General features: G+C 41.8%; 1 protein-coding gene across 1 annotated transcript in view; it reads left to right on the forward strand.

Moving 5' to 3' along the window:
• The first annotated feature begins 957 nt into the window (after positions 1–957).
• The window catches only part of NET1 (neuroepithelial cell transforming 1), a 61,090-nt gene continuing 48,687 nt past the window's right edge, over positions 958–13,360 (forward strand). Inside the window, exon 1 of the mRNA XM_045466096.1 lies at positions 958–1,241. Coding sequence (XP_045322052.1) covers positions 1,114–1,241 — 128 coding nt within the window. The 5' untranslated portion in view covers positions 958–1,113. The remainder of the gene's footprint in view (positions 1,242–13,360) is intronic.

Consider the following 13,360-nt stretch of genomic DNA (forward strand, 5'->3'; position numbering starts at 1 on the left):
TTCTTCAAGTGCCCACAGCTCAAAATAATCCTAATGTCATATTCCCAGCTGGCATATTCTACCCTTTCATGTATGTATAATTTTATTCCTTAGGACAGATTCCCAGAAATGGAATCATAGTATCAAAGGACAAGTTATTTTTAATGTTTATTTATTTTTGAGAGAGAGACAGAGACAGAGCACGAGCAGGAGAGGGGCAGAGAGAGTGGGAGACACAGAATCCGAAGCAGGCTCCAGGCTCCCAGCTGTCAGCACAGAGCCCCAAGGGGGGCTTGAACTCACTAACCCTGAGATCATGACCTGAGCCGAAGTCCAACGTTTAACGGACTAATCTATAATAACCCGGAAGAAGCTATTTTTTAAAGACTTTGATACATAAAAAGTAATATTTAAAATCAAAGAATGTGCTACTTAACAACCGTCTTTTTTGTTTAAGGAGGTCCTTTATTGGATGCTGAGCTTTTTGCCGCCTTCATACACTTAGAGGATGAAGGCAGCTTCACTCTCTTTCGCTAAAGAGAAAATGTCTCTCCCTTTTGGGAGACAGGACGGCTCATAATTCGGTCTTAGTGGTTTCCTAGAGATAGCCCTGAGAACACATTTCCATCACCTTTGGTAACTGGGGATTTATCTCACATGAATAATTTAGCGCGTATGCGGCCAATAACGCAACATCAGTTTGGGTCCTTACTCTCGATCCCTCTTCTCCCCCGATACTAAGAAAGATCTAAAGTGCTTCCAATCTGCCGTGGCCTGTGGCTTAAGTCCTACTGAACACTGAAATAGGTAACGGGCCTTGGGGATTTAGAAATTGGGTCTGAACTAAATCCAAGGCCATCCAGGAATCTGCAGGACTGACCCCTTCACCATCCTGCCTGGCCCCGTTCCAGTTAAGCGCCAAAAGGGCGGGACTTCACGTTTCCTAGCAACCGCCCGCTGCCCCCCGATTGGCTGGGCGCCGCACGGCCGCCATTTTCAAACCCCGGAAGATGGCGGCGGCGGTGGCGGCGCACTCCTGACAGGAACTGCTCTCCGGGCAGCAGTGGTCGGGCGCGGTGCCCGACCCAGCGGGTCCCCCGGGCACCCGGCCACCGCCCCACCCCCCTCCGCGCCATGGAGCCCGAGCAGGCTGCCCAGAAGCAGCCCCGGCCGCGGAGGCGAAGCCGCCGGGCCTCCGGGCTCAACGCGGACGGCGCCGCGGGACCTTCGGCCGACACCCCCAGGCCGGGGCCCGACGGCCGGTAAGCGCTGGGGGCCGCAGCGACCGGGGACCCGGGCGTCCGGTCCGAGCGCGGGGGGGGGGGGGAGGGACGCGGAGAGGGGCAGCTGCTCATCTCCCTCCTCCCCCTCCGCGTCCTCCTGGTCCTCGGGCGGGGCGCGCGCTGCTGACCCTCCTCCTCCTCCTCCCCCTGGCGGGGGCGCGGGCTCTTTACTCACCTCCTCTTCCTCCTCCTGGTCCTCAGGCAGGGCGCGGGCTGCAGTCCTCCTCGTGTTGTTGCTGCTCCTCCTCCTCCTCCCCCATCGCCCCCCTCCTGCTCCCTCCCTCCTCCCTCCTCCCTCCTGCCCTTCCTCTGGCCCGGCGCGCGCTGCCCACTTCCCCCTGCCCCGCCCCTCCCTCCAGGGCGGGGGCGGGGGCGGCGCGGGCCGGCGGACGAGGTGGGCTCTCCGCTGGCCTGGGGCTGCAGCGGGGGCGGGTGCTGAACGCAAACCCGGAGCCCGACCGCCCGGGATCCTGCGGGCCTCGGGAAGGGGGAGGGGTCGTCACCGGAGCCGCGCGACCTGGAACGGGCGAGAAACTTGGGCTGAAAGCGAGCGTTCAAGTGAGACGCCTTGCGGACGCCTGTCCGTGAACCGAGCACAGCCCGCGGCGGCTCCAGCCTCCCGGCAGAACAGGTCCCAGCGGATGGTCGCTGGCTTTGTCTGTCGACACACGCTCCCCATTCTGTGTCGTGTGTCTGGAAGGGTGGCCCCTGAGGGTGCGTCTGGGAGAGGGGCGGCGTACAGGAGTACTGAAAACCTTGCCCTCCCGCCACGCTGTTGGAGGTGGCAGGTGCCGGTTTCTGGCTGTTGGAGCTTTCGTCTCTAGGCCCACGTCCTCAGCTGTGAAATGGGGATTCAGCTGGGACCCACTTCCTAGAAGTTGTAAAATGTAGTGAGAATGCGCGTAAGAGGCGTGCGCCGCGCCTCTACACCGAGCGCTCTCGATCTGTGTTAACTGCTTGCTGGTTTTTAAAGTAACAATTCCACCTGGGCGCGTCGTTTCAAAAGGCCCTGTGGTCCGTCTCACATATTGCTTGGGATAGACCACAGTCCCTTGCGTAATTTACATTCTACTTATGCCTGAAGGTGCTGCTCCCCGTTTGAGAGATAGGACACCTTTCATCGACGAGGCATTTATAAACCCATTGGGATGTTTTGTTTTGTTTTTAATTTTTTTTTGACATTTACTTAATTTTGAGAGACAGAGTGCGCGGGATAGGGCCAGAAAGGAGACGGAGGACCTCCAGCAGGCTCTGACACAGTGATTGCAGAGCCCAGCGCGGGGCGCATACCCACAAACCACAAGATCATGACCCGAGCCGAAGCCAGCGAGGCCCCTCCAACTGAGCCACCCAGACACCCCTATGAGCCCATCGCTAAGTTACTCTGCAGAGACCTAGGGGTTTTTTCACTAGAAACATTTTTATTGTTTTGTGGTTTAGAGTACTTGTCTCACACCTTCGTGAAATCTCGGTAGTGATTACAGCCTCTATTTAAGGAGTGTCAGAAGAGCAAGAGAAGTCATTTCAGCCTGAGAGATGGAAAGACTAGTTAAGGAACATAGAATTTCGGAAATATCCAACAGAGGCAGTGTTAGATTCATTCTGCATTCATTCATTTATACTGTTGGGCGCCGTCCAGGTGTTGTAGATACTGGGAATTCTGGTGAATAAAATAGATGAAGTGTCTCCTCTCATGAAGCTTAAATTGGGTGAGAAAGACTGTCATCAAATATGTACAGTATCAGGTGGTCGTACTGTGAAGAGAATTAAGGCATGGTAAAGGGGATAGAGATCAGGAGAGGGTAGTGTTGCTTTTGTTGTTGTTGTTGATTTATTTTTGAGAGAGAGAGAGAGTGGGCAGGGGAGGGGCAGAGAGAGGGAGAGAGATTCCCAAGCAGGCTCCGTGCTGTCAGCACAGAGCCTGATGGGGTCTTGAACTCACGAATCCTGAGATCATGACCTGAGCTGAAATCAAGAGCCATACCCTTAACTGACTGCACCACCCAGGCGCCCCAGTGTTGCTATTTTTAAAAGAGCAAAAGGATGGAGCGCCTGGGTGGCGCAGTCGGTTAAGCGTCCGACTTCAGCCAGGTCACGATCTCGCGGTCCGTGAGTTCGAGCCCCGCGTCGGGCTCTGGGCTGATGGCTCAGAGCCTGGAGCCTGTTTCCGATTCTGTGTCTCCCTCTCTCTCTGCCCCTCCCCCGTTCATGCTCTGTCTCTCTCTGTCCCAAAAATAAATAAACGTTGAAAAAAAAAAATTAAAAAAAAAAAAATAAAAAAAATAAAAGAGCAAAAGGAAAAGCTCCCATGATGATGACATTTGAGATCGGAAGACATTAAGGAATAAGGCATGTGAGCATTTGGAGGGAGAGACAGCAAGTGCAAAGGCCTTGCAGTAGAATCCCATTTGGTGTGTTTGAGGACCTGCAGAGAAGCCAAGACCCAGTGGAGGAAGCACAGAGGAAGAGGTCAGAGACGTGGCTGGGGCCAGACCATGCAGCACCTGGGTACCTACCAGTGAAGGGACCTCAAATTTGAACTAGTGACTTGGGAAGCAGGAACAGATGATGTGATCTATATTTTAAAAGGACCACTCTGACTTACGTGGCGAGAGAAGCCGGGACCTAGAAGCAGAGGGTATTGTAGATGAGACATCGTATCAAAGTGGGAGACATGAAAAATACTCCTATTTGGGATGTGTTGGAAAATAGAGCTGACGGGGGCGCCTGGGTGGCTCCGTCAGTTGAGCGTCCGACTTTGGCTCAGGTCATGATCTCACGGTTGGTGAGTTTGAGCCCCGCGTCGGGCTCCGTGCTGACAGCTCAGAGCCTGGAGCCTGCTGCGGATTTTGTGTCTCCCTCTCTCTCTGCCCCTGTCCCACTCGCGCTCTGTCTCTCTCTGCCTCTCAAAAATAAGGAAACGTAGTACAAAAAAATTTAGAAAATAGAGCTGACAGGATTTGCAGATGGATTAACTGTGGCGTTGACAGGAGAAGGCAAGAGTTCATCACAATATTTTTTTCTCTTTCTTAAATTGAAGTATGATTAACGTATGGTGTTATATTTGTTTCAGGTATACAACACAGTGATTTGATATTCTACTCATTGCTCTCTTTTTTGCTTTTTCTTAACCTTTTATTGAACTATAACTCTTGAATTAAAGAGTGCACAAATGTTAAGCATTTAGCTCAGTGACATTTCATAAAGCAAACCCACCAATGGAACCAGATATAAATTTGAGAGTTGTCCACAAATAGACCTGAAATCATGGAACTGGGAAGTCATCTAGATTGTGAATATAAATAAATAATTTCAAGACTAACTCTTGAGGGCCTCCCAACATTTAAAGGTCAGGGTAAAAAGGATACTGGGGGCAGCTGGTGAAGTCAGAAAAGAACCAAGAACAGTCCCTCAGAGGCCTAGTGAAGAAAGGATTTCAAGGAAGAGGACATGGGATACTATGTCACATATTAGTGATAAGGAAGGATTGGAAAGTTTAAGTTAGATAAGGAACAAAAAGACCATTAAATCTGGAAATGAGAAGAGCATATTATCTTAGATCATTTCCATAGACTAGTTAAAATATTGAATTTACAATGTTTGCAGTGGGTTGAGAAGAGAATGAAGTGTGATTTTTCAAGAAACATGTGAATGCCAGACACTAGAAATATGGGTATGGAAAATACTATGCTTACTCAAAAGTTTATAATTTTGTAGAAAAGAAGGATAAATTAATAATTGTGATAAAAGTCACTGTAGAGGTCTAACCGGATGCCACAGATGCAGATAAAAGGAACACTTATGAAAAGAACAAGAAATGATTTCCTGTTGCAATCCCTGAGTCTTGAAGGACCAGGTTAGAGAGGTGTAAATGGGTGATTTCATGTAGAGGAGAAGCATGCTGAAAGGTCCTGAGGCAAATGAACAGGAGTTCTAGATATCACACCTAGCTGGCTCTGACTAGGTGCTAATTGTGTGACCGGGAGGATTTAGGGATAGTGATGAGAGGTTATCCTGAAGAACCACATCATGAAGGAGCCTTGTATGCATGAGAGTTTGGGTTTTATCCAAGGTGATGGGGAAATACTGAAAGACAAGCCAAGGACATGATACTTGCATTTTAAAATGTCATTGCATCTTCATTGAGAAAAATAAGTAGCATTTGGGAGTCATAACACTCTTTTAAGTCTTATAAAAACTATTTCTGAAAAGTGCTGATACGCATGAAATTTCAAATTTGTGGTCCCTTTCACCACAACTGTGGATACCAAATTAAAAATCCCAGGTACAGATGGTGACTGGTGGGAAGTCAGTCTGCAGTAGCCTAAATGAAAGGTGAGGGGTGTTTGAATCTGATAGCTGGCAATGAGATTGGAAAACAAGAAATCCTGAGTGTGGGTTACACTTTGAAGAAACAGGGAGGCAACAGTTTGTGCAGGAGACTCTTAAGGGATAAACTTGTTATCCTCGGGTAGGTAGTAGGTAGAGGGAGAAGTGGAAGAGACAGGAGAAAAGAGGTGATTAGCCAACGAGGCAGAAGAGGATGGGATTCAAATTAAGGGTAAAGAATTTAGCCTGGCTAAAAGCTACGGGTGGCATACTTTTAGGTAAGTTTGGGGAATGGGGTAGGTTGTGAGCAGGAATTTGAGATCCTTCCCAGCAGGCTTCCATTTTTCCGTGTGAGGGTGGAAATGAGCTCTGAGTAAAGGATGATGGCACAGGCAGCATGAGGATAGGAATGAAGTTAGAAGAGCCTTGGAGAAAAACTAGGCAGCGAAGTAACTAATCCAAATTCCATTTTCCAGAAAGGGTGTAAGACATTTCCAAGAATACATAAAATATGACAGGGTAATATCAATTAATAGTGGAGCAAGAAACAACTATTTAAGCTGACATCAGATCCAGAAATCATAAGGAAGAAGACTGATGTATAAGCCTATGTAAATACAAAACTTCCTGGGGCGCCTGGGTGGCGCAGTCGGTTAAGCGTCCGACTTCAGCCAGGTCACGATCTCGCGGTCTGTGAGTTTGAGCCCCGCGTCGGGCTCTGGGCTGATGGCTCGGAGCCTGGAGCCTGCTTCCCATTCTGTGTCTCCCTCTCTCTCTGCCCCTGCCCCGTTCATGCTCTGTCTCTCTCTGTCCCAAAAATAAATAAACGTTGGAAAAAAAAACTTCCTGTAGGTAAGGTCACTCTACAGTAATTTGAAAAACAACATACAAGAAAAGTGAAAGTATTACTGGGTTTTTTAAAACCAGTGTTCACATACCATACAATTTTACCCATTTAAAGGGTACAGTGTTTTTCTATGTATTCAGATATGTGTAACCATCACCATAGTCCATTTTAGAACATTTTATTTGAATATCGAAAAGAAACCCCATCTCCTTCCGTTATTCTTCCCCTCCCCCAAGCTCCTCCCCACTCTTTATCCCAAGCTCTGATCTACTTTCTGTCTCTGTATTGCCCTATTTTGGACATTTCATATGAACGGAATCATGTGGCCATTTTTGGTGGCCCATCCTTTGTCCGTTTTTTAGTTGGGTAATTTGTCCTTTTTTTCATTATTGAGTTTTAAGAGTTCTTTACTCTAGGCTCAAGTCCTTTATCAGATATATGATTTGTAAATATTTTCTCTTATTCTGGCGGTTGTCTGTTCAGTTTCCTGATGTCCTTTGAAGAACGAAAGTTTTTAATTTTGATCAAGTCCAATTTATCTATATTTGTTGCTTTTTCTTTTGGCATCACATCTAAGATTCCTTTGCTGAATTTGAGGTTGTGAAGGTTTACCCCTATGTTTTCTAGTTTAAGCTCTGATACTTAGGTCTTTGATCTGTGAGAGTTAATTTTTATACATGGTGTAAAGTAAGGGTACTATTTCTTTTTCCTGTGGCTGTCTGGTTGTCCCAGCCTCATTTGGTGAAAACACTGTTCTTTCCCCATCAAATGGGCTTGGCACCTTATGAAAAACCAGTTGACCGTAGGTGTCTTAGTTTATTTTTCGACTTTCAATTTTATTCCCTTGACGTGTGTGTATATCCTTCTGCCAGCACCACAGCTTATTGATTATCATTACTTTATGGTAAGTTTTGAAATCAAGACATACGAGTCCTACTTTGTTCTTCCTTTTTCATGATTGTTTCAGCTATTCTGGGTCTCTGGTAACTCCATATGAATTTTAGGACAAGCTTGTCAATTTTTGCAAAGAAGTCAGCTGAGATTCTGATAGGGATTACATTGAATCTGTAGATCAGTTTTGGGGGGTATTGCCATTTTAGCAATGTTCAGTGTTCCAGTCTATGAACAAGGAATGTTTTCCCAACTATTTAGATCTTTAACTTCTTTCTGGAGTATTTTATAATTTTCAGAGTATAACTTTTGTACTACTTGCTTAATTTATTTGTAAATATATTTTCTTTTGGATGCTATTGTAAGTGGAACTTGTTTCTTAATTTCAAGTGTATAAAAGTACACTTGATTTTTGTAGGTAGATTTTGTATCCTGCACTGTTCCTGCACGCATTCTAAAAGTTTCTTGGTGAATTCTTTAGGATTTTCTACATACGAGGTTATGTCATCAGCGAATATAAATAGTTACATTTCTTTTTTTCCAACCTGGATACCTTAATTCTTTCTCTTTCCTAATGGCTCTCACTGTAACCTCCAGTACACTGTTGAGCAGAATCACTGAGACTGGAAAAATCCTTATCTAGTTGCTGATCTCAGGGGCAAAGCATGCAGTCTTTCACCTTTAACTAAAATGTTAGCTGTGGGGTTTTGTAGATGCCCTCTATCAGACTGAGGAAGTTCCCTTCTACTCCTAGTTTTTTAAGTGATTTCATCTTGAAAGGGTTTTAGATCTTTGTCAAATGTTCTCTCTCTCTCCCCAACCCCCACTTTGGTCTATTTTTTAATGTATTGATGTGATTTTAGGTGTTAAAACAACTTTGCCTTCCTGATATAAATCCTATTTGGTCATGGTGTATAATTTTATACTGTTGGATTCAGTACTGTTTTATTAGTTTGCTAATATTTTATTGAGGATTTTTACGTCTATATTCACAAGAGATATTGGTCTGTAGTTTTCTTCTGGTGTCTTTGTCTGGTTTTGGTATCAGGTAGTACTGGTCTCATGAGTTGGATGGTGTTCCCTGCTCTTTTTGGAAAAAAAAATCCTGTAGTTTTTTGGAAAAGTTAGTGAAAAATTGGTATTAATTCTTTAAATGTTTGGTAGGATCCAGGGATAAAGCCATCCGGACCTGGACTTTTCTTTGCGGATTTTTTTTTTTTTTTAATTGCTAATTCAGTCTCTTCCCTTGTTCTAGATGTACTTCTTCTTAAGTCACTTTCAGTAATTTGTGTCTTTTAAGAATTTGCTCATTTCATTTACACTATTTAATTTGTTGGCATACAGTTATTCATGATATTATAGTCCTTTTTATTTTTGTAAGATAAGTGATAATGCCTCGTCTTTCATTTCCATTTCTAATAATTTGAGTCTTCTTATTGTCTTGGTCTGTCTACCTAGAGATTTGTCCATTTTGTTGATCTTTCCAAAGGACCAGCTTTTGGCTTCATTGATTTTTTTTCTACTGTTTTTCTCTTCTCTGTGTCATTAATTTCTACTTTAACCTTTATTATTTCTGTCCCTTTGTTTGCTTTAGGTTTATTCTGCCCCTCTTTATCCAATGTCTTAAGATGGAAAATTATTTATTTGACACTTTTTTCTTAATATAGATATTTATAACTATAAATTCCCCCTTAAGCACTACTTTAATTGGATCCTATAAGTTTTGATATTTTGTGTCCGCATTATTATTAATATGGAATTATTTTGTGATTTCCCATTGCTTTCTTCTTTGACCCATTGATTATTTATGAGTGCACTGTTTAATTTCCACATATTTGTTAGTTTCCCAATTTTTTTCCTGCTGTTGATTGCCAATTTTGTGGTTGAGGACATATTTTTATTATTTATGTCCTTTTAAATATATTTTTATTTTATGCCCTGGAATATAGTCTCTCAAGGAGAATGCTTTTCATGTGGATTTGAAAATGTATATTCTTTTGGCTGTAGGGTCTAGAGATGGCAGTTAGATGTAGTTGGTTTATAGAGTTGTTCAAGTTTTAGATTTCCTTGTTGATCTTCTAGTTATTCTGCCATTATTGAAGATGAGGTATTGAAGCTGCTATTGTTGAATTGTCTGTTTTTCCCTTCTTTTCAGTCAGTTTTTGCTATCTGTATTTTATTTTGTTATTAGGTGCATATATATTTGTAATGTTACACTTCCCTGATGGATCGATCCTTTTATCATTATAAAATGGCTCCCTTAACTTTGGTAACTGTTTTTTTTGTTTTGTTTTAGATTCTATTTTGTCTTATATTAATATAACGAGCCTAGCTTGTGGTTTGCTGTTCGCATAGTTTCTTTTTACTTTCAAGCTATTTGTATCTTTAAAGCTAAAGTATGTCTCCTATGGATGGTACAGTTGATCCTTGAACAATGTGGTTTTGAGCTGCATGGGTCCACTTATAAGTGGATTTTTTACAGTATTGTAAATCTGTTTTCTTTTCCTTATGATTTTCTTAGTATTTTCTTTTCCCAAGCTTATTTTATAGTAAGAATACAGTATATACTCCATATAACATACAAAATATGTGCTGACCTACTATTTATGTTATACTTAAGGCTTCTGGTCAACAAAACGCTATTAGTAAAGTTTTGCAGGAGTCAAAAGTTATACATGGGTTTTTGACCACATTGGGGGGTGGTTCATGATGTGCTCCTAACCCCCACATTGTTCAAGAGTCAATGGTATATAGTTGGATTATATTTATTTCTTTTAAATCCAGGCTAACAATCTCTGTCTTAGTATTGGGAGATTTACTCCACTCACATTTAATGTTCTCTATTAATATAGTTTGATTTATGCCTGCTATTTTGCATTTTGTTTTATGTCTGACCTTGGTTTCTCTATTTGGCCTTTATTGCTTTCTTTTGCATAAAGTGAATGTTTTCTAATTAATGGCATTTTAATTTATTTACTGATTTTTTTTTTTTTTCTTTCATTTAGACTGATTTTATTTGTGCTCTTTGTCTTTTTGGGTAGATTCAAATGACCATCTAGACTCACTTGCTTTTAGCCTGAATACTTCCTTTTAGTATGTAAGACAGGTCTACAGACAACAAATTTTCTCAGTTTTTGTTTATCTAGATAATGTCTTAATTTCACCTTCATATTTGAAAGCTAGTTTTGATGGAATTGGGATTCTTTGTTGATAGTCTTTCTCTTTGAGCACTTTGAATATGACGTCTCACTGCTTTCTGGTTTCTATGGTTTCTGCTGATAGGTCAGCCATTAATCTTGCTGGAATTCCCTTGTAAGTAGCAAGTCATTTTTCTCTTGCTCCTTTCAAGATTTTCTCCTATGTTTGACCATTTTTATTGTGATTTTATCTGTGGGTCTCTTTGAATGTATCTTCCTTGGAGTTCACTGCGTTTTCTGGATGTGTAGGTTATTGTTTTTCAGTAAATTTGAGAAGTTTTCAGTCATTTCTTCAAATATTTTTTCTGCTCCTTTCTCCTCCTGGTACTCCCATTACATGTATGTTGGACAAGAAATTTAGCAGATACAATGAAACTTTAATAGTGCATATATTTAAACCGAGAATTATACATACAGGAATTTATCTTAAAGTTATTGTACCATATATGTGGGTGTATGTGTAAAAAAGTACGTCACAACACATCTTTATGGTAAAAAATTGAGAAAAAACAGTGATAGGAAATTAAATACATTATGATACCTTTACACAATGAAATATCATTAACTATAATCGTTTTAAGTCTCTTTCCATAATTCAGACAGAGTTTTATGTGTTATCTCATATAAGATACATGTTTCTTTTTCGGGTATGCATTTCCTTTCTGTACCTGTGCAGGTTTTTTCTAGGGCAGCCATTCTCATTCTTGTGGCATTAGGACTTCTGTACTTTCTTTAAAATTATTGATACCAGAGAGCTTTTGTTGATGTGGATTATATTTATTAAAAACTATTACTTTGTTAAATGTTTTAAAACAGACCCATTATATTTGCATAAACAACATATTTTTTAAAGGAAAGAGTTTCAAAAACAGTATTAGTGAGAAGTGTCGAGTTTTTTTATAAGTTTCATAAATTTCTAGTATCAAGCTTAACAAAAGAGCAGGATTCTTATATCTGCTGCTTGCAATATATAAAGATGAAGTATATAGAGAATGAAGCATATGAGTATATAAAGAAAATCTGCCCTGACACAGGTTTTTAGTTCAAAAATGCACAAATCCTTTAATAGCCTTTTCAGACAGTTATGGGTATTCTTCTTTGATAATACACCGAAACTTGACAAGTGGCAGTGTCTTAATGTTTGGCTGCAGTTTGAATCTGAAATTGTATCAATGAACTTTTCATTCTGTTATATTAAAATCCACTGTCTTTAGATCTGTTTACTCAGCCATGATTTTGAGACATTATGTGTTTGTCGTTTGGAAAATACTGGTGTACTGAGTTAAGCAGATCTTCCAAAGGTTGATACATACTGACATATTGTCACATGCTATCAAAAAGTCATAGTCATTTATATAATCACTGGTCTCACCTGAAAAGCTTTTAAGGGTTGAGATGTCATGTTCACAACGATGGATACAGTTTTCAAAAATTCTAATTTTCATTTGAAAGCACAACTTTTTATCATTGGCAGCAATACTTCATTGTAGAGTTAATGCCTGCAAAATACCCAAGTCCAAATGATGGTAGTTTATCTGTTAGTGGGTCCCTCAAGTAAAAATATTGCTCTCTGAAAATGAATAGCTAATTCAATTCACAAATCCATTAATTACACTACTGCTTTTCTTCAAGACAACATCATCACACTGCCTATGTTCTCTTTTCAGAAAGGATCTTCCTCTGGCAATTTTTATCTTCAGATTGTTACATTGTACCTATTTACATTTCATAATTAATTGTTGTTTTTTTGAAATGGATGTGTTTTGTGTCTGGCTGCTTTTCAGAGTAGAGAAGAGCAGATATAACCCAGTGTATAAATGGAGGGTTTGGAATTAGTTAATACAGCTTATACATTGTAACAAAAGAGAAGAAAAAGTTTATGGTATGTTGGTAAATTGGACAGTGTAAGTGTGCAGGATATAATATTATACGATGCAGAGTCAGAGTCCTAAGCTGAAAGTGAGATGGGGGTGAGGAGGGAGTATTGGAAGAGTGAAGAGGGAAAGGTTTGAAGTAGTTCTTTCCAAGAGTAGGAGAGGAAGTGACAAGGGAAATGTAATTGCCGGGCAGAGTAAAAACCTACATGAAATGTGTGGTCAGGAATTTAAAGTGAAACTCGTCACCATGGGTTGGGGGTGGGGGTGAGTGTGCGTGTGCGTGTGTTGGCACACATGTACACATGGGTGAACACTGCTGTTGACGGGACCCACCTTTAATCAGCCCACAGGCCTGGAGCTCATTTCCAGCCACACCAATGCTAATTATTAATGGTAGCCCACCAACCAAGAAACAGGTACATTAGAGGATGCCCTGGGTGATAGAAATGGCTAGGATGCACAGAACCTAGGAGAAATGGACGGCTACTGGTTTTAAGTCTGTGCCACGTTAAATAAAGGATCATGAAGATGATTTGCCCCTGCTAAATATTACTTCTGGGAGAACATATCATATGTGTGATGACTGCTATAGGCCATGGCAGGGGAGAGATGATTAGGAGGAAGAAAGAGTAGAAACAGCTGGAATCCAGTAGGGTGTAAGCTTCTGTGTAGGTTTTACAGCGGGCCTCTCAAATCCTTCCTCCCCTTACATCCTCTCTTTGCTCTGGGTAGTAGGAAAGGGGTCTTGTCCACGGACAGCCCTGGGCCCTGCCATAGGATTCAGAGCTTGCAAGACGGCCTGCTTTCTTGATCTAGTTTCCCTGACGCTGAGTCTGTTCTGGCTTCACCTTTGATTCAATTCATCGTTTCCTCTGGGAATGTACATTCTTTTAGACTGAGGCCCACAACCAAATAAAATTTTAGTTTTTAAAGAGTTTAGGCTTTATAGTAAGGCTT

This window comes from Leopardus geoffroyi, chromosome B4 (assembly GCF_018350155.1).
Source record: "Leopardus geoffroyi isolate Oge1 chromosome B4, O.geoffroyi_Oge1_pat1.0, whole genome shotgun sequence".
Classification (NCBI taxonomy): domain Eukaryota; kingdom Metazoa; phylum Chordata; class Mammalia; order Carnivora; family Felidae; genus Leopardus; species Leopardus geoffroyi.